This window comes from Vombatus ursinus, unplaced genomic scaffold (genome assembly GCF_900497805.2).
Source record: "Vombatus ursinus unplaced genomic scaffold, bare-nosed wombat genome assembly UNPS02014812.1, whole genome shotgun sequence".
Lineage (NCBI taxonomy): Eukaryota > Metazoa > Chordata > Mammalia > Diprotodontia > Vombatidae > Vombatus > Vombatus ursinus.
This window is the reverse complement of record NW_020954590.1, coordinates 13,092,126-13,118,605: the sequence shown is the minus strand read 5'-3', so window position 1 is coordinate 13,118,605 and position 26,480 is coordinate 13,092,126. Positions and strand designations below refer to the sequence as shown.

At 39.1% G+C, this 26,480-nt stretch overlaps 1 protein-coding gene across 4 annotated transcripts; it reads left to right on the top strand.

Moving 5' to 3' along the window:
* The first annotated feature begins 6,566 nt into the window (after window positions 1-6,566).
* Window positions 6,567-24,683, top strand: LOC114054157 (transcription factor 24-like). 4 transcript variants are annotated; one of them, XM_027877307.1, is made up of 4 exons: window positions 6,567-6,957; window positions 8,472-8,675; window positions 9,062-9,491; window positions 22,771-24,683. In XM_027877307.1, the coding sequence occupies exons 2-4, from the start codon at window positions 8,614-8,616 to the stop codon at window positions 22,882-22,884; spliced, it is 606 nt and encodes a 201-aa protein (XP_027733108.1). In that variant the 5' UTR covers window positions 6,567-6,957; window positions 8,472-8,613; the 3' UTR covers window positions 22,885-24,683. The 4 variants fall into 4 exon arrangements, with proteins under 4 accessions (XP_027733108.1, XP_027733111.1, XP_027733109.1 ...); XM_027877308.1 differs by lacking the exon at window positions 6,567-6,957 and adding an exon at window positions 7,371-7,416; XM_027877309.1 differs by lacking the exon at window positions 6,567-6,957 and adding an exon at window positions 7,945-8,080.
* Window positions 24,684-26,480: the final 1,797 nt, after the last annotated feature.

Here is a 26,480-nt window from a genome sequence, read left to right as displayed (position 1 = left end):
CAAGTTTTTATTTCAAAGATCAGATTGGTTTATTTCTTAGCCATTATGCTATTTACTTTAAAAAAATAAAGAACTTAAACATAGACTCCAAAAGAAATTAAACATTTTGAACCAACAAAGTTTTTGTGTTTCTTTATACATAAAACCTTTCTATTTAGTACTGGTGAATGGGAATTAAGTTCATGCCTGAGATCAAATATTCTCTGGTACCTAAGATTGAAATTCAGAGTCATCAAAATGCTTCACAGAATTAGAAGTGTTAGAGCTGGAAAGGGATGTGAGAGATCGTCCAATTTTTTCACATGCCCTTCATTTTACAGGGGAGAAATCCGTCACCCAAAGAGGCAACCAAAGTCAGAGTTTACTAGAATCAGAAATAGGATCTGATCTTAGGTCTTTGGACTCAATCCAGGCATATTTTTACTACCCCCAGCTGAATAAATTATTTTTCTCCCCAATTATACAAGAAACTGGAACACTAAAAAATTAAGCAACTACCCATGTTTGCTAAGTTAGCAACAAAGACCAAAAAAAAGGACCCAGACAGAATCTCTCACCATCTCAGATTCGTAGGTTGTCCTCTGCTTTCCTCCTCCCATTTCTTAAGAAGTCTAGGAATGGCCCCGGGCCTGAAGTCAGGAGGACCTGAGTTCAAATCCGGCCTCAGACCAAACACTTGACACTAGCTGGGTGACCTTGGGCAAGTCACTTAACCCCAATTGCCTAAAAAAAAAAGTCTAGGAATGGGTATTCCTCTTTGAAAATCACTGATGGTCTAAACCTAGACAAATGTTTCCATATTAGATTAATATTCATAATATGGAGGCAACTGTGTAGAGTTGTGGATAAAGAGCTGGCCTTGGAGCAAGGCACTCCTGGGTTCATCCTGCTTCTGACTCATAATGTGGTAACTTGTGAAACCTATGATTAAGGTTTGGGGAGCCTGCTTTCAGAACAGGCTGGTGCCATATGATGAGTATTCTAAATGGCGTCAGAGCCAGAAAATATCTAGCTGAAAGTGAGTTTGAATTCATAAGGACTGATATACTCCTCCTTCTACCTTTTTTGGTACTTTTCCTTCTTGGCCCTGAATTTCTGTGAGCCTTCAGGTGAGGAGCGGGATTGAGGGAGAGCCAGGGGCAGCCCCTACCGTAGCTCCCCACAGAACTACTGTGTCAGTGTGAACACATGATGCCTCTGTTTCTATTGTCTTCTGTGTTTATTCTTTCCTGATCTTAAGCAGAGGACTGTCTAGAGATGGAAGGTTCTAGGTTACAACCATGTTAGGTTCAAAAGTTCAGAAGAGCCCTAAAAGGTCCAGCAGCTGGAGCTGATTGCAGAGGGTGCTAGTAGCTGTAACAGTCAAGTCTGGTGAGTATCCAACCCTGAAGATTGAGCTGCTTGGCTTGACTTAGTAGTGAATCAACCTGGCAACAGACCAGTGTGAAATGTGTCTTACAGCAAGTAAGAGTAAGTCGTCCATCTCTGTCATACCCAGAAATGAACTTGGTGGGGAACTTTGAAGGAAGGAAAAAAGACTCCTGGGGCCAGGAGCTACCACCTTGGCCACATGTGTTTCCTACATATGTATCTCTGTATCTATGAGCCTCAAATCTGAGCCCTCTCTCCCCAAAGGCCTGGTATGTGTTCAGGAGGGAGAGTACACCACCGATTGGGGGCATGTTTCTTACCAGCCACTTTAAACTTGAGCCTATTCTCCCCACAGGAGAGTGCACTCCCAGTTTGGGGATATTTTTGTACCTTTATCCTTGCTACACTTTCTCTGTATATCCCTTTATAAAAGCTACTATCAAGTGGTTGATTAATACTGGAGAAATGTTATCTAGTTAATCTGTTTTGGGAAACATGCCAGATAAGAGCTCATGAATCATAGTATCAGAATACCCAACCCCTCCCAGTTATCACTAAAACCCTTAGGGGAGAAGCAGTGGTAGTGATTAAAAAGGTATCTTTTCTGAGTAATTTAAACATTTCATTAATAAGGCCAGCCTTTTATTAATAAAAGGATGGTCATTTGTCTGTCTCTCTTAAGAACAACGACAATCACGGGCGTGCTCGGAGCTTATATGTACTTCTGGAAGAGGAGTGGCAATCAGCTCTGACTGGTTAACACGATAGGAGGTGAGCTATATTAAAAATGAGGGGCTGAAAGTGACATCATGTCACTCTTGGACAGAGACACTATCTCTGTACTCAGACCACCCCCAGCTTTGGGAGCTATCTATTCAAAGAAGTATGTCCCATCCAAGCCTGAGCAGGAGACAGTGGTGGCCCTAGGATGGGTCTAATCTCTTTGTCAGCAATGTCATTCAAGAGGCTGAACTTTTAAAATCAGGACTATAGAAAAGGGGGGAACTCTGTATCTCCCTGAATCATTGTTTATTAATAATCATTTCTCTCACAGTCAACTGTCTCTCTGGGACCCAGGTTGCCAATGAAAGTGGGGGTTGAGGAAGTTAGTTCAGAAGGTGTTCTACACACAAATTATAGTACTGTCTCTGTTTTATTAATTAATTAAATTAATTAACTAATTAATGGATTATGTTGCATAAACTTTTTCATGGTGGGAAGGGATGGGGGAGAGAGAAAAGAATAATAATTAGTTTCCCTCTCATTGGACAACAGGGAAAAATTTTGTGTGGTATTTTAGAAAAACTAGTATTCCATTATTCCACATGATCTCTTGCACACAGCAGTCCCACAGTATCTATTTGTTAAATGAGAAAAAAAATTAATGGTTTTCAGACCGTTTCCTTTGCAGACAGCTGAAAAATTGTGGCTGTAGAGCTGGAAGGGTCCTCAGAAGTCATTTAGCCCAGCCTTTCATTTTATAGATGAGAAAACTGAGGTCCAAATGATTCAGAAATGTCCAAGGTCATGTCAGGTAGTAAGTGTCAGAGCTAGGATTTGAACCTTGTTCTCTGAATCCAAATCCAGAATCCTTTTCACTGTACCAGGGATCCTTAAACATAGATGTGAACCCAACTTTATTGTAAGATTTACTGATCAATAGTTCCTTCTTGGCCTTACCCTTTACACATAATTATATTGTCTGATAGAGATAATGATTTGACTTATTTTCTGAGGAACTTAAAACTCAATCTCATCCAGTAAGACCCTAAGTCCACTTTTGATTCATCAGATTCAGGGAAAGGGAGGGCAGGTAAAATTCCACATAGTCCAAGTGGGAAAAAGAAAAAGGGAAGGAAGAGGGGCTGAGGTGTTATATATCCAATGGGAATGAATACAAATATATAAAAGTAGTTCTCTAATAAATAAAAGGTCAAAAGACATAAACAGACAGTTTTCAAAAGGAGAAAAGCAAGTTACCAACAAATATCTTTTCCCTTAATAGTATTTTATTTTTTTCCACTTACATGTAAAGATATTTTTTCAACATTCATTTTTATAAGATTTTGAATTCCAATTTTTTTCTCCCTCCCTTCCCCACTCCCAAAGATGACAAACAATCTGATATAGACTGTACATGTATAATCACATTGAACATATTTCCACATTAGTCATGTGAAAGAAGAATCTGAACAAAAGGGAAAAACCACAAAAGAGAAAATAGTGCACTTCTATCTGCATTCAGACTCCATAGTTCTTTCTCTGGATGTGACCAGTATATTCCATCTTGAGTCTTTTGGAATTATCTAAGATGATTATATTGCTGAGAAGAGTTAAGTCTATCAGAATTGGTCATCGAACAGTTCAACAAATATTTTTAAATTCTTCAAATAACTAATAAGAGAAATGCAGATTAAAACAACTGAGGCTTTACTTCACACGTCAGATTGGCAAAGATAACAAAAGTGGAAAACAGCAGTTGCTGGAAGGACTTTGGGAAGACTACCATACTTATTGGTGAAGCTATGAATTATTCCATTCCTTCTGGAAAGCAATTTGGAACCATACAAAAAAAATCATTTAATTTTGACCCAGACATATTAGGCATTTACTCCCTAAGAAGTGAAAGACAAAGTGAAAGGACTCATATGCACAAAAATATTTATAGCAGCACTTTTTACAGAAGCAAAGAATGAGAAGCAAAGTGGGTCCCCATCAATTTGGGAAATGGCTGAAGAAATCATGACATCTGAATATAATAGAATATTACAGATTCAAAGAATTTGAAAGGACTTGTATGAGCTGAAGTAAAGTGAGAAGTCGGAGAACAATTTATATAAAGAATACATTAATGTAAAGGAAAACAACTTTGAAAGTTTTAAAATGTCTGATCAATAAAGTATTAAAATCATGCCTCAGAAGACCATTAATGAAACATGTTTCTCACTTCTTGGTAGAAAGGAGATGGACCAAAGGCAGAATGAAACAGATACTCAAACTCAACTAGTCAAACTACTTTGCTTGATTACACATTTGTTTACAAGGAAGGACTTTTTTTTTTTTTTAGAGGATGGGGTGAGTTGTGGAAAGAAATGTGTGGATATCAATAGTGATGCAAAAAGGGGAAGAGGAAGTTCAATACAACATTTTAAAACACACAGCATTTATTGAACACCTGTGCTAAGTGCTTGGGATAGAAAGAAAAAGCAAAAAGAGTCTCTGTCCTCAAGGTGCTGCATACATGGTAATGGGGAAGATAACATATATGTGTTTATATATATATATATACACACACAGAGAGAGTTGTTTTGTTTTTTGTAAAAGAGGACCAATGATATCACAGGTGATGTTGACTTCTTTGTGAATTAGATTTAAGTGAGGCAGAGTTGCACATAGTCATCAGCCTCACTCTCTCTTCTACAGTCATTGAAATCCAGTGGCAAGACAAAAATCAAGTTGGTGATAGCCTGGAATACAGTGGATGACCTTGGCTTCTTCAGTGTCTGACCAAGCTCTGAGCACTCCACAGTGCCTGCTTCATAGCTGTTGGCACAAATTCTTCTCATCTGCCCATTCCATTGAGGTGTGGCCACTTGGCATGCTATAGCTTCATACATATGTATGTAATGCATGTATGTATGTATATATACATACACCACATGTACATATACATATATAATATATATTAAATGTGTGTGAGTGATTTTGTGTGTGGGGTGTGTGTGTGTGTGTGTGTGTGTGTATGTGTGTGAGAGAGAGAGAGAGAGAGAGAGAGAGAGAGAGAGAGAGCAGCTAGCTTGTACAGTGTGTAGAGCCCTGGCCCAGAAGTCCAGGAGACTCCTCTTCCTTGAGTTCAAGTGTGGCCTCAGCACTTACTAGCTGTGTGACCTTGACCAAGTCACTTAACCCTATTTGCCATCTTTAAAATGAGCTGGAGAAGGAAAGAGCAAACCACTCCAGTATCTTTGCCAAAAAAAAAAACAACAAAAAGGGGTCAAGGAGAGTCAGACACAACTGAAACAACTCAACAACAAATGTATGTATATAAGTATGTATGAAAATGTATGTATATTTACATATATGTAATCTACAGAATAAAGATGGACAGTTGGGTAGCCTTAGAGGTGTAGGCAGTTGATGAGGTGGAGATTGCTAAAGGTCTCCTGAAGGAGGTGGTCCTTGAACTGGATCCCAAAGGAAGCCAGGGTATTTTATGAGGTGGAGGAAGAAGGAAGGAAGATGGAGCCTGAGTGAGGGGCATATGTTTGGTCCCAGTGCTTTGAAGAGAGTAGCTGTCAAAATACTGAAAAGATAGTATAAAGGTAGTTTCAATCACACTGTTCCAATAGAAAGGGGCCAGTTTGCAACTAGCTTAAAATGGCAAACCAGAGAAGAGAGGAGTTGTTTTTCCTTAACAAGCAGGGCACTTTTGGTATTGTCCTGTGATTTCATTTGTATATGGAACTCCATAATGAGAAAATTCCCTCTTTTGATGCAAGTCAGAATGTTCTTGGAAACTTGGAGCTTTAGAGCTGCCTAGAGCACTGAGAGGTTAAGTGATTTGTCCAGGTTTACACCACCAGTATGTATCAGAGGCAGGTCTAGAATACCATCTTCCCAGTCGGAAACTGGCTATCTACTACAGCACACTGCTTAGCAATTTTTTCAAATTGAGCAATAAAAAGGCCCAGTTTCATATACAAATTTCCTTTTTATGTTCTTTATATACCTCTATATAATGAGATGCCCATGTTTGTTGTGAGATATATATGTATGCACACACATATATATTATATATGTAAATACACATATACACACATACATATATATGTTTGTTTTTTTAAAGAGAGTGTAAATCTCCCTGCTGTAGCAAGAAACTACCTGATTAAGATTTGTATGTGTAAGTCTCTGTCCTCCAAGGAATTTTCAAGTGTCCTAAGTAAAAGTGAGAGTGTATACTACTGGGGTGGCAAGAGTATTCGAAGTGGCTTGGGACCCTGGATACTGCTGAGCAGGCTCCCCTCAACGCAAGTTTGGCTGCAGAGTCTGGAAAAGAACCTAACTGCTGTGAGTGGACTATGGTCGCCTCTTGCCACAACCATAGCTAGTGTCCCCTCCCTCCCTCCGCCCCCACATTTGCTTAACTCCTGGAGGAAGGAGGAGGGATGTGTAGGCTGTCAGACTGCCGTGGGAGCCCCCAATTCTCCCCCTTCCTCCCTCCTCCCACCCAACAGCAGTTTGATTAATGACTCTCCAGGCAGGAAAGGGGCTTCAACCCTGAGAAGGGGACCCTCAGGTAGTTAGTTGTGGATTTCCCAGTCCTCTGCAACTGTAGGCGGATGGAGAGAGACCTCGCATTTACAGACAGACCAGACCATCAGTGATTAATAAAGAGTTTCAGCAACCAGACCCGAGGCTCCAGCAGAACTGCAATGTGAGGGGCCAGCAGACTTGACCCGACCCTCGCAGAGCACACGCTACCTAGGACAGACGGGCAACGACCTAGAACAGACCTGCAGCACCCAAGCTGCGCCTTCTCCACTCCCTTCTAGGAAAGCCGCGCGCCCGACGGCTCCGGGAAGAAAGGTGAGCAGCGGGGCAAAGAGCAGTCCAACAAGTCCTGAGGACCATCCCCTCTCCCGATCCCCTCTGGCGACCGTACCCTCCCTCCTTTCTTTTTTTTTTTTTTTTGGTGCCAGCCCTACTTGAACTGGACCCAGAACCCTGGGGCAGGCAAGGAAGCGCACCGCACGAGTTGTGCCGGGCTGAGCTTCGCTGGGCTCCCCACTTGCGACAGATGCTGGGGAGTCTTCTTTGGTCCTGTCCTTTTTTACTGAGCCTTGCATGAGTGTACTTCCTCAGAGGGATGATCTAAAAGTCAGAGGGTTACCCCCTACCCTTTCCTTGCCCACTCCTTTGGCAGACAGGCGCGGGGTGTCGGGGAGATGGAATATAGGATCATAGACTCAGTTGGAAGGGACTTTTACAGATAAGGAAACTGAGGATCGGAATAACGTGCTCAGGATTACATAAATACTTGCCTAAGTAAGTCTGCATTAACAAACCCAGGTCCTCTGACTCTTTATTCTACAGTACCCGTTTCCGTGACTGGATTGGTTGGCGTTTTTGTTTTTGTTTATTTTGTTTTAATGCACTGAGTTTGGCTTTTCCGCAGAAAGGAAGGGGATGTAATAGGGAGAGGAGGAACCTGGGGTGAGGCAACTAGTTTTCAAGTCAGATCTGCCTCTTGTTAGCTGTAAATGTGAATTCGGGGAAATTATTTCACATCTCTGAGAGTTTCCTCATCTATAATAAATGGGTATAATCAGAGGGACACATTAGGCAGCGGGTAAGAAAGAGCTTTGGAAACACTCCGATAAATTCAGAAGTACTTTTAAATTTGGGTGTAATTGGTTGGTCTCAGGAGTGGGGAAATTTGTTCTGTGAAGTTTGGATTCAGTCAAACGGCCGCACTTGAGGACCTAGAGGGCCACGCGTGGCCTTGAGGCCGAAGGTTCCCCACCCCTGGAAGGCATTAGTCAAGTAAACCAGCCAGCAGCTGTAGGAAGGGAGGCAGGAGGGAATAGAATGAAATGAAAAGGCAGCTTCCAAAATATTATTTAAGATTATAAAGTCCGGTGGTACTTGCAATGACAGAGATGATGATTGATTATATATCTATCAGTGGCATGAGACTGAGTTAAATTAGGTGAGCATAGTAGCAGGCAAGGGACTCCATAACTATGTCTCTAGACAGTTCGTTTACGGCACGCCATTCTGGGAATAACTTCCATCCCTCCACTTAAAGCGTGTAACCAAGCTCAGCTATCCAGAACCCGGAGTTAGGTGTCCAGTAGTATTTAGTTTTTCCCTTCTGCAGGGTACACCTCTGAGTTCCTTATCTCAGGTAAAGTTCAATAATCACTGGAGAGCCAGTGTGCTGACCACTTTTACCCGGGAGGAGAGAGGAAATGTTCAAGACTTTAACTTTTTCACTAGAAGTTTGTCTCTTGCCAAATGATCCGGGGGGGGGGGGGGGGGGGGATTGTCTCATTAAAATTATCTAAATTTATCTCTATCTTATCTCCTTCGCTGCAAAGTACCCGATGGGCAAATTTAGAGACATCTCCTTACCAAATGTTCCTACCTACTATTTGTGCCCGACTTGTGGTAGAGCCTTCCGAGCTCGTACTGCTTTGATCAGCCATAGCTGGAAACGCTGAACACTGACCCTACACCTTAATGTCATTTTGGTCCTCTTCGATTACGAAGGACAACAACCAACGGGAAAAGTACAGCCTGAGGTATTGGGTGGTTTTCTGGTGCCTGGGTAGAATGTTTGATTGAATTTGTAATTTGGGCTTTTCTCTGGACGCCCCAGGCTGCATATTTAAAAGTTATGTTTTCGAGTATAAGATGGGACCTGGGTTTGCCAGGAAACTGACGAGTTCAGAAACTTCTGGCTGAGCCAGAAGCCTAAACCGTGCACGCCGGGAAGGGGCCTAGTACTAGTTCTCTAGTTCTCTAGAGGTCAGGGAATATATGGATGTCCATCGAGGGGAGGAGGGCTCCACTAGCCTGTCTCCCTTCCGGTCCAGCTGCCACTTCAGCTCCTGCTTCCCTGGCTGTGGATAGGCAGAGGGGGCACTGGCCCCAAGCGGAGCTCATTGTTGTTTCTGTCTGGTCACAGGTTGCAGTTCGCAGGTAACTCAAGTAGCTCAGTGCCCGAGAAGACGCCCATGGACTGCAGCAGCAGCGGCTCTGGAAGCAGCCAGCCCAACTCCAGCCCCGAGTCGGATCCGCCGCTCCCCACCACAGTCGCCGCTGGCAGTTCTCCAGCCGCGCCCGGGCCTGGGCCCCGGGCAGGGAGCGGGAGGCCGGCGGCTGCGAACGCTGCCCGGGAGCGTAGTCGGGTGCAGACTTTGAGGCACGCCTTCCTGGAGCTTCAGAGGACCCTGCCCTCTGTGCCCCCAGACACCAAACTCTCCAAGCTCGACGTGCTGTTGCTGGCCACCACCTATATCGCCCACCTCACCCGCAGCCTTCAGGACGAGGAGGACGCGCCCTCAGACCCGGGGCTGGGCGCTCTGCGAGGCGATGGCTATTTGCATCCGGTCAAGGTAGGCTCTCGCTGCCCCGGGTTCCATCCCGGAGCTTGAAAACCAGATCTGCTTGGAACGACAGAGTTCAATCGAGTCCCGTCCGATCTAAATCAATCCAGTTCAATAAACATTTCTTTAAGCAGCTGATGAGTGCAGAGGTCGGTGCCCTGCATTGGGGGAGACGCAAAGTTTAGATAAGATATTACTCTTAACTCTTGATCTCAGCCTTTCAAGGGGGGGGAATGAAACATTTAGTACAATTTAGAACAATAGTTCATATTAGAGCTTTCCAAAGAGGGTAAAGTTAAAACATTATGTTTGCCAGGCTTCTTCGATATGTGCTTTCTGTATTTCCAGAGCCTGGGAACCTCCCTCCTTCAGATCCTAGGCCACCCCCTCCCCTTACCGCCTTGGTCGTATGTAAGCTTTTTTATGGTCAGCTCCTAGCTGCCCCCAAACAAGGAGCCTGATGTCACTGCCTGGGTAAGGGATAGGTTGTTATGCGGTGAGCTCTATGAAGTACGGTAATTGATTTGAACATCTCGGTGGGCTGATGGCTCGAATCCCGTCTCCGCTACGTAGAAGCTGTGTGGTTTTAGCTAGCTAATCTTATAGCTTAATCTAATAGTTTAGCTATTTTAGCTAATCTCTCAGGGCTTCCAGTTTCTTCCTCTGTAAAATGAGAGGGTTGGACTGGGTGCTTGCTAAGGTCTCTTCTTTGAGCCTATGTCTTTGTTTTCAAACACCGACAGTTTCTTGAAAGATCTCTTCCAATTGCCCACGAGGCACTCTCCATGCTCTCCTTTTTCTCACCACCCCTTCCCATTCCATCTTTTAGGGAGGGTTTTGTTTGCTTTCGTTTTATTAAGGAAAGTGCACTTAGGCACCTTGTCTTGAAGACGATTAGCGTCGGAAGAGACTCATAACACGTTTTTCAGCTATTCTTCCATCTTTGATTTAGATTTCTTTTTAGATGACATTGGTTTCCAATATACTTCGGCGGCTAGGCAAGTCAATTTGTTGTAGTTTTCTAACTTCCGCAATTGTTCTGTTTTTGTTTTTGTTTTTACATATCACATTATTTGCACGGTGGCATTTTCTGAGTGCTTTGGTTACAATGTCATCGAAGCTTTTAAATTTCCCATTAGTTAAATGAAATATTATTCGCAAAATCCTAGCTACCCGAGAAAATTCTCTTTATCTAGTGTAGCACTTTAGAAACCAGAAAACACACAATTCATTTAACATTTAGTATTTCAGGCTATTCCTGACACAAATTAGGAAAGCTACAAGGACAGATTGAAACATCCCTATCTTCCTGTGTGAAAAGTCGTCAGTCATTTAAGGGTGAGAAGTTGAGATCTTATTGGTGGAGAAAACACTTACACAGAAGAAGTCACACATCTTTTTTTTTTCTTTAAAAAGTTTTATTAATGTGTTTTGTTTTTACAATTATAAACATTTACAGATTTTCCCACCCCATGAGAGGTCTCCTAACAAAGTAAAAACAAGTAAATAAAACTAATAATATAGTGACCTCATCAGAAAGTGCACAGTAAAATTCCACAGCTGTAGCATTTCCTTTACTTTAAAAAAATTTTTTTTCAATTAATAGAAATCTATTTTCTCTCCCTCCCACATCTTACCTCATTAAAATATAGAAAAGGAAAACAAATTCCATCATTAACTCTACACAAACACACACACATATGTCTCACTCTGCATCCAAAATCTATTAACCTCTCAGGAGGTTTCATCATCTCTCCACTGGAATTGATCATAGATCATAGATCATAGCTTTACAAGTTTTTGTTTTGTTTGTTTTTACCATGTTACATAAATTGTTCTTTTGTTTCTGCTCATTTCATTGTTGATCAGTTTATTAAAATCTTCAAAATTGTTTGTTTTTATAAAAAAGATGTTATAATATAAATCAGTTGCTCTCAGGGTATGATCTAGCCCCCCCCCCCAATTATACTCAAGACTCTCTCAAGGGGTCCCTGAGGTCAAAGCTATTATCATCATAATACTAAGATATTTTAATTTATAATAAAGTAAGTTTCACTAGATATAGCCCACACAAACAAAAGCTCTTTGGAATCCTCAATAAGTTTTAAGAGTGTAAAGGGTCTTGAGACCAGAAAGTTTGAGTACAGTTGGTATAACTTGTTCTTCAGGTTCTAATCATTTTACCATGCATCAATTCATATAAGTCTTCCCATATGTCTTTGAAATTGTCTGTTCCCTTCTTTCTTACAGCAAAATAGCATTCCATAACATTCATATATCACAGATTATTCACCCTTTCCTCAACTGTCACATATCTTTCAAAGTATCATTAAGAGTGGGGACCTCCAGTCCTTCATCAACCATCAGTGATGATACTACAGTACCAGCCATGCTAGAGGACAACACAGTCTACACAAGGTGTAGATGCTACATTGGGTATAAACAGAGATGTCCTCCACATATTCCATCTTTTAAAAATACAAATTATCTCACTTTTTCTGATAAAACGTATTAGAAAAATTCAGATGGTATCATTTTCATTTTTTTTCCAAGAAGCTCTATAGGTTAAAAAAGACATTTTCATGAAGTGTGGAGCAGCAAGTATAGTAAAAACTCTAAAAGTAGTTTACACCAGAACATTAGTATTCCTATCAATTCAGGAGAAAATTGAATGAATGATTTGGAAGAGTTGTGATGTTTATTTATGACATCAATGTAACAAGCTAAAACATATTTTAGACACATGGGACCAATTTTTTTTTTGAAATTTCAAACTTTCTGTGGCACAAATATTCTACAGCACAATTGTATTCCTTTGTAAAATAAGCCAAAATAATTCTCTAAATACCATAATTACATATCCAAAAAAAGACCACAGCTTTTCAGTAAAATGTTACTGATTCATTATATTTAGACAGTGAATCCTACTCTTTCCCTTATTGATACATCTTTTTAAAAGCCTTTATCTAAGTAATTGTCAAGAATATGTCTTCTTCATGGGTTTTCCCAAGTTTAATTTTTAAAATTTCAGTTTTGTTATTTCAAATGAATTCTTTTAGTAAAACAGTTAAAGTCAACAGTTTAAAATATTCTGTAATTTTCAGTTTGGTGTTGAATTCAATGTTCAGAGGAAGAAGGGAACCGATAAATTATTCATAATGATATTTTACAATCAGTGAACAGGAACTTGATCTTCCTGTCTGATCGGTTTCACACCCATCAACTGTCAGGGTCCAACCAGAAATAAGTAATAACTGAGCCTTTAATAATCACTACAATATGCTGCGGAGAAGAGCCACCACTAGTGGCCTCAAAATATTGGTAAGTTTTGACAAAAGGGCACTATATAAATGGAATGAAAGAGACTGGTAAACTCAAGCCATTTCTGTTTTTAAGTATAGAAGCTTGAGATATTTTGTTTGTTTGAAGGAAGGGGGAAAAGAAGCTCAGGCATAAGCATTCCAAGAGAGTACAAATTAAAGACTCATTAAGTTATTCATAAAGGAATTATAATATTACATTGTACTGTTTCCATATATACTTGGACTATTATGCAACCGTATCATTTTTAGACATAATATAATGGCATTTGCTATGTAGTCTAAAACAAAGTTTATTTTAATATCAAGTACATTTAAATAACAATTAAAAGTATCCATTAAGCATATCCCTGTGCACAATATAATTTACTGTAATAGCAAACATTTAGCCAATGTTTTCCTCAGTACAATCCTGTGAGGTAGGAAGTAATGTGGTCTAAACTTGTGATTTCATTGTTGTGAAATCTTTCTTCCATTTACAGAAATCTGCAACTCATCTGTAATACATAATTTAAGAGAGATGTCTGGTATACTGAAAAGTTAAGTGACTTGGCAATGGTTACACAGCAAGTGTGTGTCAGGATTTGAAGAGGCAGTATCAGAACCAGAACCAGAAATTGCCTCTGAAGTAGAGTGTCCCAAAAATCTTAGTTCAGTTTTAAGCTCCAATAGTTAAAAACTGCACTAAGATTTTTGGGTCACCCTGTATTATCTCCATTTTACAGATGAGAAAACTGAGGACAGAGAACTTAAGTGACTCCCAGAGTGACAAAGCTAGTGTCAGAGTTGGGAATCTAATTCAGATCACCTAACTCCAGATTCTACTTTCTATTTCTGTCACTGCCAAAGTTGCCTCTCAAAAGATTTTTTTTTCTTGTTTATTTATGCATGTGCTGATCATCTTTAACAATAAAATGTTAGGTCCTCGAGAGTATTTATATACCCAGGTTTATATACCCAGGACCTAGCACCGTGGAGACATTTAGCAAATCAATGGGGTTTTTTTTGATGGAATTGGTTGTTATCTTTGTCCTCATACAATAATCATTTCACATTCATGTACTATCCTTTGTTATTTTTATTGTTCAATCATTTCAGTCATGTCTAACTTTTGGGGTTTTCTTGGCAAAGATACTGGAGTGGTTTACCATTTCCTTCTCCAGTTCATCTTACAGATGAAGAACTGAGGCAAACAGGGTTAACTAGTGACTTGCTCAGAGTCACACAACTAGTATCTGAGGCCACATTTGAACTCAGGTCTGGCACTCTATCCACTGCTCTACCTAGCTGCCCCCTGCACTATCATACTGCCTTATAATTTTAGAAAAAATTCAAGTTGTTTTAATTTTCATTCTATACACCAAAAAATTTTTGTAGCCCTGTAACATTAGTCATTGATATTTAGCAGAATGGAGTTTTTTTTTCTTTCCTTAATTCACTTGTATTATTTCATAAGGAAACTGCTGAGTTTTGCTGACTAGCAATAGTTATTTGTTATTAACACAAAAATTGATTTTGCAATAGGTTCACCCATTCAACAAGTATTTATTGAGGCTTAAGTACTTACATTGTGCTAGATCTTCCAGGAGAAAAGAAATGAATGATCATCTCTTTCCCTAAAAGAGCTATTTTTCTAGCTGGGAAGATGAGAAAAATACCTCAACAGCTGTAATATAAAGAAGGGAACAAACTAAACACTTTGGGGGTTCTGAGCAGAAAAATTTGACACACAGACTTGAAATAAACTATTATGAATTTTGGTTTTAGAATATCTTAAATACTCAATCCAAGCCATTAGCTGGAATGCTTAAGGATTAGACAAGTTTTATTTACCTGAATTTCCGGGTTTTCTGAGCTCTCTTCTATAAACCATAACGAATGTGAGTGAGTCATTTTGTATCCCTAGTAAAGTAAGTACAGGGAGATGAAGATGAATTATTTTTCTTGATTCTTGACAATCTCATAGCCATCACTAGTCAACCATCAATTCAATTCAATGCACCTACTACGAGAATAGCACTATAGGAGATAGCCTACAACTGACAAAAAGTGGAAGAATTCTTATGGTAGAAATGCCAGATTTGTGATATAGAAGATATAAGCTATGCCTAGAGGCATGTTCCTAGAGGTTAATTTTTCTGGCAAATTAAAGATATTAATTCGTTGGGTTTTTTAAATTTGCCATTTGTCTCATCTAAAAGTGCAGTGCATAAACACTTCCAAATATTTAAACACTTAGGTTGAGTTCTGGATAATTAGAGAAATAATTGTGGAAACTTCCTCTGCTAATTCAGAGCAGCAACTACTTTGCATTTTATGGTCTGAGAAAGTAGCCTGGGGCATTGAGAGGTTAAATGTCCAGAATCCCCAAATCCCATAGTATGTGTTAAAAGCAGATCTTGAACCTAGCTCCCCCAGATTCAATCTGGCCCTTGAAGCACTCTACCAGACTGCCTCTCAATTAGGGATATGCTATATTTCAAAATAGTGTATGTCTTTCCAGGAAAAATTCCTGTTGGGATTGTGCTCATTTCTTTCATTTACGTGTATATAGATTTTAAAGTGTGTGACACCTTTACATTACATCATTTGAACTTCACAACAACTGCTTGAGAAAGGTAATACAAATATTATCTCCATCGTACATACGAGATGACTAAGGCTCCCAGAAGTGATTTGTAGTTGGCAGTTGCAGCTAACAAAATGCAAACTCAGGTTTTCTGCCTCCAAATGCAGCTTTCTTTCCATGATACCACATCCTTCTGCTGCTTCTCAAAATGATGCTAAATAATCATTTGAAGAGTGAAATCAATTGGTTATTTTAGCATCATGCTGACAAAAACTAGCCAAAGTAGCCAATTCATTTTCTTCAAAATGTCTGGTAAGGTTCCCACATTTCTGGTTCATGATCAGTTCAATCAATTAAATGAAATAAAAAACAAAGATTTATTAAGCATTTACTATATGCCAGACATTTTGCTAAGCACTGGTGTTACAAAGAAAAGTGAAAATAATCCCAGTCCTCAAAGAGCTCACTTGTAATTGGGGGAGACAACATGTAAATAACCAGTTTTGTTGTTATTATTCAGTTGTGTCCAGCTCTTGGTGACCCCATTTGGGTTTTCGTGGCAAATATATTGAAGTAATTTGCCATTTCCTTCTCCAGCTCATTTTACAGGTGAGGAAACTGAGGCACATAGGGTTAAGGGACTTGCCCAAGGTCACATAGCCAGTAAGTGTCTGAGGCCGGATTTGAACTCAGGAAGAGAACTCTTCCAGCTAACTCATTACATGATTTGTAAAGAAGAGACAGAAGGAAATCTCAGAAGGGAAGAGCCTGGGGTAGGGGTGTTGGAGGGACAGGGGGAGGCCTTCTGCAGAAGGTGGGATCTGAACTGAATCTTGAAGGAGGCCAGAGAAAGCTAAGAGACAGAGGGAAAGAAGGAGGGCTTTCCAGGTATGGGGGACAGCCAAGGCAAAAGTATGGAGTGTCCTGCACAAGGAATAATAAGCAGGTAATCGCCACTGTAGAGTGGGCAAAGAAAAGTAAAAATGTAAGACTGGAGAGATATCAAGGTTATGAAGAGCTTTCAATGCCAAACAGCAAACATTGTATTTGATCATATTGGGTTGTTTTGGGTTTTTTTTTGCTATTATTTTCAATCACTAAGCATTTATTAAATACCTGCTCTATGCTATATGACGGACAGCGAGGTGGCCCAGAATTAGGAAGTGTCATCTTCATGAGTTCAAATGCGGCCTCAGACACAGATGCTACCTGTGGGACCCTGGGCAGCTCACTTAACCCTGTTTGCCTCAGTTTTCTCATCTATAAAATGGTCTGGAGAAAGAAATGGCAAACCACTGAGCACCCTTGCCAAGAAAACCCCAAATGTGGTTAGACACAACTGAACTGACTCAACAAAAAAAAAAAAATACTACAAACTGTGCTGGAGCTAAAAGCAATGTTTGAAACAAAGTAGATATCTATCCATTGGGCAATGACTAAGCAGATGTGGGCATACAAATGTAATGAAAAATGAGAAGACCAATCAATGGGCAAGCTCCTACTATGTGCTAGGCATTGCCCTACCTACTAGGACTACCGAGGCAAAAATAAAAACAGCATCTGCCCTCAAAGAACAATGATCAACTGTGAATGACTTAACCGTTCTCAGCAATATAAGATAATTTCAAAGGACTCATATGACACCTCCAGAGAGAGAGCTGACGGAGTCTGAATGCAGATCGAAGCACACTACTTTTCCTTTTTTGTGTGGGCTTTAAAAAAATTTTTAGTCTGTATTTTCTTTTACAATATGACTAATATGGAAATATGTTCTGCATGACTGCACATGTGTAACCTATATCAAATTATCATCTTGGGGGTGTGGGAGTGGGAGACAGACAGAGAATTTGGAACTCAAAATTTAAAAAAAAAAGTTAAAAAGTTAGTTTTACATGTAATTGTTAAAAAAAAAAAAGAAAAGCAAAAAACAAAAACAAATGAGAAGGCTGAGGATCAGAGAGATATGGTCACTTTGCCAAAGTAACAACAGAACCAGTGAGTGGTGGAGGTCTAGAACCCAGGCCTCCTAATGTCTAGTTTAAGGCACTGATTAAGCATCTATTTTCATTCACTGTTGAGCCGTGTTATTCCTGTCCTTTTGTGTGTTCTTATCCCTAGCTTAGAGCTTAATACATCATAAGTGCTTGAATATTTGGTAAATTACATTGCCAAGTACTGGTGTCCCTGGTGATAGCTCCAGAGTGGGGGCCTTGGTGTAGATACAGATGTATGCCATGGGACCAGGAAATAATAGGACTGATTTTCATAAGACACATAATACTAATAATAACTAGCATTTATATAGTGCTTTAAGGTTTGCAAAGCACTTTACATATATCATTTGATCCTCACAACAGCCCTGTGAGGTAGATGCTATAATTATCTCAATTTTTACAGATGAGGAAAGAGAAGCTGATAGAGGCTAAGTGACTTACTTTCCCAGGGTCACACAGCTAGTAAATATTTGAAATAGGAGTCTTTCTGACTCTATCCTCAGCACTCTACGTTCTACTGAAAGCTGCTTCCTTGAAGCCTAAAAATATTTTATTGTCATACTTTGTACAGTCTATTACGTAGACTGTATCTGGAAATGTGTGTCAAACTAATTTTCACGTTTTTGTATATGTTTTTACATTTTAGTAGAATCAGACTAAGTAATATCATGGGAGTTGAGGGCACCTTTACATGACATAAACAACACAATTCTGTGTCATAACTGGAGAAATGATAGTGACAAATAATAGTAGCATGAACTTTGTGCCACTCATTTGGCATAAGAACAAAAGTATCTTATTTCTGCTCAGTGTTCCCTACTGCTACATTTAGCGTCCTATTTTTCGGTGACATATGAAAAAATAACATAGCTAGAAAACTCTTCAAAAATTATATTCATGAAGGATACTAAAGGCATAGATTATTTCAAGTCACATTACATTATGGGTAAAATATTTCTTCTGAGATGATTCTTTTAATAAAAATAATCTGCAGAGCAGCTTATCTGAGTCTTACAAAAGCTCTGTGAGACAGGAAGCACAAGTATTATTCTCTCTCTTGAGATGAGGAAACCGAGGCTCAGAGAATTTATGTGACTTTCTGATAGTCATAGAGCCAATGAGTGTTTGAAATAAAATTCAAATCCAGGTCTTTCTGACTCCAAGTTCAGTCGTCTGCTTGGCAATGCTGCCATTATGGGCCTTGTAGTCCAAAGGGCCTTGTAACATTTTTTAAAAATTTCATTGTTAAATCTCTTTAGGATGGAGAGAGTTAAATTATATGGTTTGAATGGATTTTTAAAATAACATTAATAGAAATCAATATAGATATAACAACAATGTATAAACAATATCTAAATAATTCTGATACAGTTGGCTAAAAGATAGAAAATGTAATCACTCAAGTGGTTAATAACTCAACAACAGACATTCTGATCTTTACAATTATACGATGCTTGCTATTAAGTAGGTAAGACATCTGGATGATTAAATTTTTCATTATAATGCTTTGGTATTGTATAGATTTTATCATGTATAGTTTTTTATTTTTTAAATTTTTTATGGTAATTTTTATTTATTTTTTGTTTTCAACATTTACTTCCACAAGATTTTGAGTACCAAATTTTCACCCCATCTCACCCTTCCCCCCACCCCAAGATGGTATGCATTTTAAATACCCCTTCCCCTAGTCTGCCTTCCCTTCTATCTCTCCCCCCCTTCTCTTATCCCCTTCCCCTTCAATTTTCCTGTAGGACAGGATGGATTTCTGTACCCCATTTCCTGTATTTCTTATTTCCCAGTTGCATGTGAAAACATTTTTTTTAAACATGTTTTTAAAACTTTGGGTTCCAAATTTTCTCCCTTCCTCCTTCCCCACCCACCCTCATTGATAAGGCAAGCAACTAAATATAGGTTATATATGTGCAGTTATGCAAAATACTTCCATAGTAGACATGCTGTGAAAAACTAACTCTATTTCCCTTAATCCTATCCTGCCCACCCATTTATTCTATTCTTTCTTTTGACCCTGACCCTCCTCAGAAGTATTTACATCTGATTACCTCCTTTCCCAATCTGCCCTCCTCTCTATCATCCCCCTACTCTCTTGTCCCTCCCCCCCCCATTTTCCTAGGGTAAGACAGATTTCCACACCCAATTGAGTGTGTATGTTATTCCCTCCTTAAGTCAAATTCTATGAGAATAAGATTCACTCATTCCCTCTCACCTTCCCCCGTTTCCCCTCCACTGTCAGAGCCTTTTTTTTCTGGTTTTTTGTTTTGTTTTGTTTTGTTTCTGTGGGATAATTTACCCCATTCTACCTCTCCCTTTCTCCTTCTCCTAGCATATTCCTCTCTCACCCCTTAATTTTATTCTCCAGATATGACCCCTTCATTTTCAACTCACCCTGTGCCCTCTATCTATCTATTTATATTTATATATACGTACATATAATTTTTTACCCTCCAACTACCCTAATACTGACAAAGGTCTCATGAGTTACAAATATCATCTTTCCATGAAGGAATGTAAACAGTTCAACCTTAATAAGTCTCTTATGATTTTCTCTTTCCTGTTTACCTCTTCATGTTCCACTCGAGTCTTGTATTTGAAAATCAAATTTTCTATTCAACTCTGGTCTTTTCATCAAGAATGCTTGAAAGTCCTCTATTTCACTGAATGACCATTTTTTCTCCTGCAGGATTATACTCAGTTTTGCTGGGTAGGTGATTCTTGGTTGTAATCCTATCTGCTTTGCTCTCTGGAATATTATATTCCATGCCCTGTGGTCCCTTAATGTAGAAGCAGCTAAATCTTGTGTTATCCTGATTGTGTTTCCACAATACTTGAATTGTTTCTTTCTGGCCGCTTGCAATATTTTCTCCTTGACCTGGGAACTCTGGAATTTGGCCATGATATTCTTAGGAGTTTTCCTTTGGGGATCTCTTTCAGGAGGAGATTGGTGGATTCTTTCTATTTCTATTTTGCCCTCTGGTTCTAAAATATCAGGACAGTTTTCCTTGATAATTTCTTGAAAGATGATGTCTAGGCTCTTTTTTTGATCATGGCTTTCAGATAGTCCAATAATTTTTAAATTCTCTCTCCTGGATCTATTTTCCAGGTCAGTTGTTTTTCCAATGAGATATTTCACATTGTTTTCTAATTTTTCATTCTTTTGGATTTGTTTTACATTGTCTTGATTTCTCATAAAGTCACTAGCTTCCAATTGCTCTATTCTAATTTTTAAGGAAGTATTTTCTTCAGTAAGCTTTTGGACTTCCTTTTCCATTTGGCCAATTTTGCTTTTTAGGGCATTCTTCTCCTTGGCTTTTTGGACCTCTTTTGCCATTTGGGTTAGGCTATTTTTTAAGGTGTTATTTTCTTCAGTATTTTTTTGGGTCTCCTTTAGCAAGCTTTGTTTTTCATGATTTTCTTGCATCACTCTCGGTTTTTCCTCTACTTCTCTTACTTGCTTCTCAAAATCCCTTTTGAGATCTTCCAAGTCCTGGGACTGATTCATATTCTTCTTGGAGGCTTTGGATATAGGGGCTTTGGCTTTGTTGTCTTCTTCTAGTTGTATGTTTTGATCTTCTTTGTCACCAAAGTAAGATAATATAGTCTGACTCTTTCTGCACTGCTTACTCATGATCCTGGACAATTACTTGCATTTTAAACTCTTTGTTAAGATAAAAGTCTGCTTCCAATGTGACGAGTGTACTGTCCCAAGCTTCGGGGGTTTGTACAGCTGTTTTCAGAGATACGTCTAGGGACCTGTAAATTTTCAGTTCTTCCAAGGTGGTATGATAAGGGGCGAGGAGTTTCCTCTCCACAGCCACAACAAGCTTCACTACACCAGCGTTCCTCCTTGCCCCAGGACCGCCCCTCAGAACTGTGACCCAGATCCAAGCATGGGCAAAGCAAGAGATTCCTGCCTCAGCCCTGGCAAAGAGATCCTTGCAATCCCCCTCTGATCAGCCACTTGATTCCCCCTCAGTCTGTGGGCCTGAAGCTCAGGAAACAGTTGCTGCCCCAGGCTGTTCTCCAGACTTGCGGCTGAGATCTAGCTCCTCTCTCACCGCAGTCACAGACTTTTCCCACTGACCTTCCACATTGTCTTTGGTGTTCCTGGGTTGAGAAGTCTGGAAACCACCACAGCTGCCCACGATTCAGCCCTCTGAGGCCTGCTCCAGGGTTGCTGCAGCCTGCGTACCCACGCCGAACTGCGCTCCTCTCCCCACCCAGCGTGATATACCTTTCCAATCAACCATCCAGGCTGTCTTTGGCTGGAAATTTGTTTCACTCTGTCTTTTTGTGGGTTCTGCTGCTTTAGAATTTGTTTAGAGCCATTTTTTTAGGTATTTGGAGGGCTTTGGGAGAGAGCTCAAGACAGTCACTGCTTTCCCTCTGTCATCTTGGCTCCGCCCCCATGTATAGTTTTTTAAAAAGAATTGTTGGTGGTGTTTTGTTAGATTTTGTTGTTATTGTTGTTGTTTGTTTTGAGATCGGATCTCTATCTTATTTTGGCTGCAAATATAGCAGTCTCTCATGGGCCAGACCTCACTGCTGATCAGCATGGAGGTTTTGACCTACTCAGTTTGTGACCTGGTCTGGTTTGTCTCTCTTTAGGCAAATGTGGTTTTTTTTGTTTTTTGTTTTTTGTTTTTTAGCAATATTTTTAGCAATGTTCTTGGGGGACCACCATATTGGTGCCAGACTCAGTGTGATCACCTAATCACTTTGTCCTTATCAAACCCAAGCAATCTACCAGCCTCAGACTCTCCAATGAAAGGAGTTACAGGCCTGGGCTATTCTCTTCCTCTCATCCCCACCCCCTGTCCTAGATGGTTATTTTTAAAGCAGTATCTAAACTGAAGTTTTAGACCAGATTTAGGAATATGGACTAGACCTGTGATGTCATGGGCAAAGGGAATTCTCAGATAAGGAAAGTCCCTCTACCAAATAAAGTTAGTACTTTCTCAGCAATTTATAATCTTTGAGAGTTGCCTAGAGCTCTAAGAGGTTAAATATGTATGCAAAGGTCATGCAGCCAGTATGAGTCAGAGGCAGGGCATGAACTGTGTCTTCCTGGTAAGGTCAATTCTCTATCCAGTATACCATGCTGCCCCTCAGACCAATAGCAAATATAATGAGATTTAAAATGAAAACATCTTGGTGTACATCTGTAAATACATGTGTATATAGTTTAGTTGAGGGGGTGGGGGTTAAATAGTGAAGGGAGGGTTAAAAAAATGATAAATATTTGTGTTGAAAAAGTTTCCCAAAATGAACATTTTTCTTTCAGGGTTATTGAATTGGTCTGTTTATTGCAGGAATCAGTAAGCAAATTAAATATATAAATGATGACATTTTGAATCTCATTTGAATATTCTTTTTTTTTTTTTTTTTAGAAATGGCCCATGCGATCAAGATTATACATTGGTGCCACAGGCCAGTTTCTGAGTCATTCTGTGCTAGAAGAAAAACCCAAACCAGGAGATGCCCCAGCAGACTCACAACCTTAGTCTCCCTTCTGCTTTGTAAAGTAGCAAGAAACTTCTATTTATTAGAAAGATGTATTGAATACATATCTTTAGACAATAGCAATTATAATTTCTCAAAGTTTGTGAATGATACTACATACTGGTGCTCCACTTTTTGTTTCCAAGCTAAGTAGATGTGAAATTAAATCATTATTCTAATAAAATCCTCTATTTGGTGTTAGCTACCATAACCTAGTACAATACATAGCATTTACAAAGCAACTAAGATTCATATACAATAAAATATGTATTTATTTGTTTGTATATATATGTTATACACATGCACACACAAATTCCACTAACTGTATTATATATGACAAATAAAAATTTGGCGTGTTTACTCAATGACAAGTTGTGTCCGTAGTTCACTGTCACTCCAATTTTTTTGAAGAATGATTATTGGCTGTGAGCGATCCAGTAAAATATTTCAATCAAATATGATATAGAAATCAGTTTGTTCATTATCACTGGGTATATTTGAAGTGAAAAAAATTTCAGGTCTAATGAGGACACAGAGATCTCCATCTCTAGCTGTTTCTTCCAGTGAAAGCCCACCTTGTTGACAGTATGCTGTCTAGGTGGCAGTTTGGTGATGCTCCCAGTGGTTTCATGGATAGTTTCCTATCTTTCCAAGTGGTCAAAGCTCCATACCAACATGATTTCTACTTTGTGGCACTGGCTATATAACATTCCCTTCCTTCTTGATAGTTCCATCCCTCCTGATCCTATTTCCCTGAGGTTCTCCTAGAGAAGGTGGGTTTTGATGCAGGAGGCCCTGCCTGGAGACCTCCCGTCTGGAACGTCCCTGGAGTCTGGATCTAATGAACTATAAGATTTTTACTGTCTACTCTAGAGACAAAAGGGTCCTAGGCAAAATTGTGGCATAGGGAATGTTTGTCTTTGGCACTTAACCACTACCTTACCCTACCCCACCTCAGAAAATGAATACTTAATATTAAGATGTTAGGCATCAGAGGGAAAGATGCTTGGAGAACCCCTTAAAACATAACAGGTAAAAGACCCCCAAGTTACTTGTAATAAGGCAGGCAGTTTCTTGCTGAGGGTATTGTTTGGTCCAGGTAGAAAAGTACTAGAAATGACCCACTCCCTTGAGGATGCTGCAAATCCTTTAAAGCAGGGCTAGGATCTTGCTTTGGTACTACATAGTAAGTGCTTGATTAAAACTTACAGATGGGGGCTGGGATAATGGGAATTGTCATAATGTGATGTAGCAGTTCTGTGTCAATCTAGTCACTGGTTTCAATTTTCTACCGGGACCAAGAGAAGGAACAGAACCAGAAAATAGAGTCTCATAATCTGGGAAGAGCTAAGATAATAGTAAAAATACCATGATTTGTTAGGGGATTTTGTTGAGAAAAATAGCACCTACGGGAATCTGTTTAGTGCATTCCTATTCCCATTTTCCTACCCAAGCTCCTTTGTGCTCTCTTTTAAACCTACAAAATCCTTTTTGTTTGTTGACAGTCTTGGGCTTTTAAACCACTGGCTCTCATTGCACAGTAGAGAAATATTTTAAGCACACACATCTGGTTTGTTCCTTCTCTTCATTTTCTTTAGGCATCCTGGGCATATGAATAAGGAGCTGGTTAAAGATGGTCTTGCAGCACCTAAATTTCTTTGTGATTTTACATTTTTAAATGTGAATGTATGTTACTTCAAAAGTGACTCAAATATTGTCTTGTAAAAAATACATAACATAATAAAATTCTTCCTAGATGATTAAATGTAGTGATAATATATGTATATTTAAATATTGCACGTGTATAAATTCCCATACATTTTATGTAGCATTGGAATAAAAATGTAATCAAATGTGGTTTAACTTCTCAATATGAAAGCTTATTATAAAAGTGTCAGGAGGAATCTGCTTTTTGTTTAAAGGAATTCAGTATATTAAAGATCATGTAATTATAATAACTAGTTGACTCACTATATGTTTCTGTCCAAACACATTTCTAAAGCTACTCACCTAAAAATCAAATATCAACCACCAGAGACAGCTTCGAGGGTATGGTTTGCTATTAATGATAACTGATATCATATTTAAAAAAAATTCTCAGTTCTGGATTTACCTCATTTTAAAACAAATGTTTAATAGAATTGGTACAGGGTTCATGAAACTTTTTTTTTTAAATCATGCTGTTAAACATTTTATGTAAGCTTTGTCATTTAAAAATGCTGCTTGTTGCTAAATGACAAAGTTTATCAAAGGAGGTTAGCATTGCCACTGGATGATGGGCTAGATTTCTACCTATTTCAAGGTCCAGGCTTGGGCATTCTAGAAGGTGAAACAGTCATGGGAAGGTGGGTGGAGCACACAATGTCAATCACTACCTAGGCGCAAATTAAGAGGTGTGCCTATGGAGGGTGGGGGGAATGGTAGAAAACACCATCACAAGGATTCCTTTAGTATACACACATACACACACACATACCCATATAGATTTATATGTGTATATATACACTATATATATACACACACACAAATACGTACATATATACATGTATATACAGACATACACATGTGTGCATGTATGTATTATACACACACACACAGAGTCCTGGATAATTTAAGGTAGAAACACTCTTTTTCTCATTTGCTTGGAGAGAAATTGTTTGAAGATATTGGTGGCAACCAGTGTCAAAGAAAATGTAGACTGTTGCCGTTTACTGAAAAATAAACAGAGAATTTTATTTCCTTGGGTGTAGCTCTAGATAGACCGCGTGGTTCTTTAAAACTGAAGTTGAATTTTAGTAAAATTTATTTTCCTGCAACCTACCTCAGGAGAGGTTATATATCAGGAAGATTTGAGTTCAAACTCTGCTTCTGAAAGATACTGGCCATGTGACCACACATAAATCACTTAACCTTTCAATGTCACAGCTGACTCTCTAAGACTGTAAGTTTTAGGTCAGTTGCTGATCTCAATCAGTGGATAGTGTCCATACTGGGAGTCCACACTGGTGAAAGCACAGGGCCAGACCAGAACTAAACGAACTTCATTTTGCATTCATGCAAACAGCTTCTTGACCATTCATTATCAGAATAGGTAATCAATGTTCATTTCCCACTGAGATCATTATTCACTGAAAATCCTGCCCAGCACCTACTTTAAAACATTCATTTAACCAATATGTATTAAGTGCCTACTTTGTCCAAGGCACTGTGATAGACTCAGTGGGGTAGAGAACAATGTGAAAGAAATGGTCCTTGACCTCAGAGAGATCTCATAATAGCCTAGTATTTTCATTTTTTCTATTGTTTAGAATTTCCTTTGCATTGGTTTATTTATCATAGAATGATGTCCTGCAAGCAGCCAAGTGTCATTATGAGTGGTGACCAACTCAAGTTTCTCCTAGATATCAGAATATTGAATAATATTTGGCCTTATTAAGGAATGAAACGTATTTGTCTACATGTGAAATACTGTTTCTACTTCAAAGCAGTGGGGACCTGAAAAGGAAATCAAACAATAATGTCCAACTTGAATTTATTTGTTAAAATTTTTATTTTGAAAAACTGTCACAACATACATGTGCTTTCCTTAATGCCCATA

Excerpts from the sequence above, each read along its gene's own strand:
- LOC114054157 (XM_027877307.1), top strand. The coding sequence starts at position 8,614 with ATGTCATTTTGGTCCTCTTCGATTACGAAGGACAACAACCAACGGGAA. Across the intron at positions 8,676-9,061 it reads CGGGAAAAGTACAGCCTGAG|GTTGCAGTTCGCAGGTAACT; the intron begins GTATTGGGTGGT and ends GTCTGGTCACAG. Across the intron at positions 9,492-22,770 it reads GCTATTTGCATCCGGTCAAG|AAATGGCCCATGCGATCAAG; the intron begins GTAGGCTCTCGC and ends TTTTTTTTTTAG.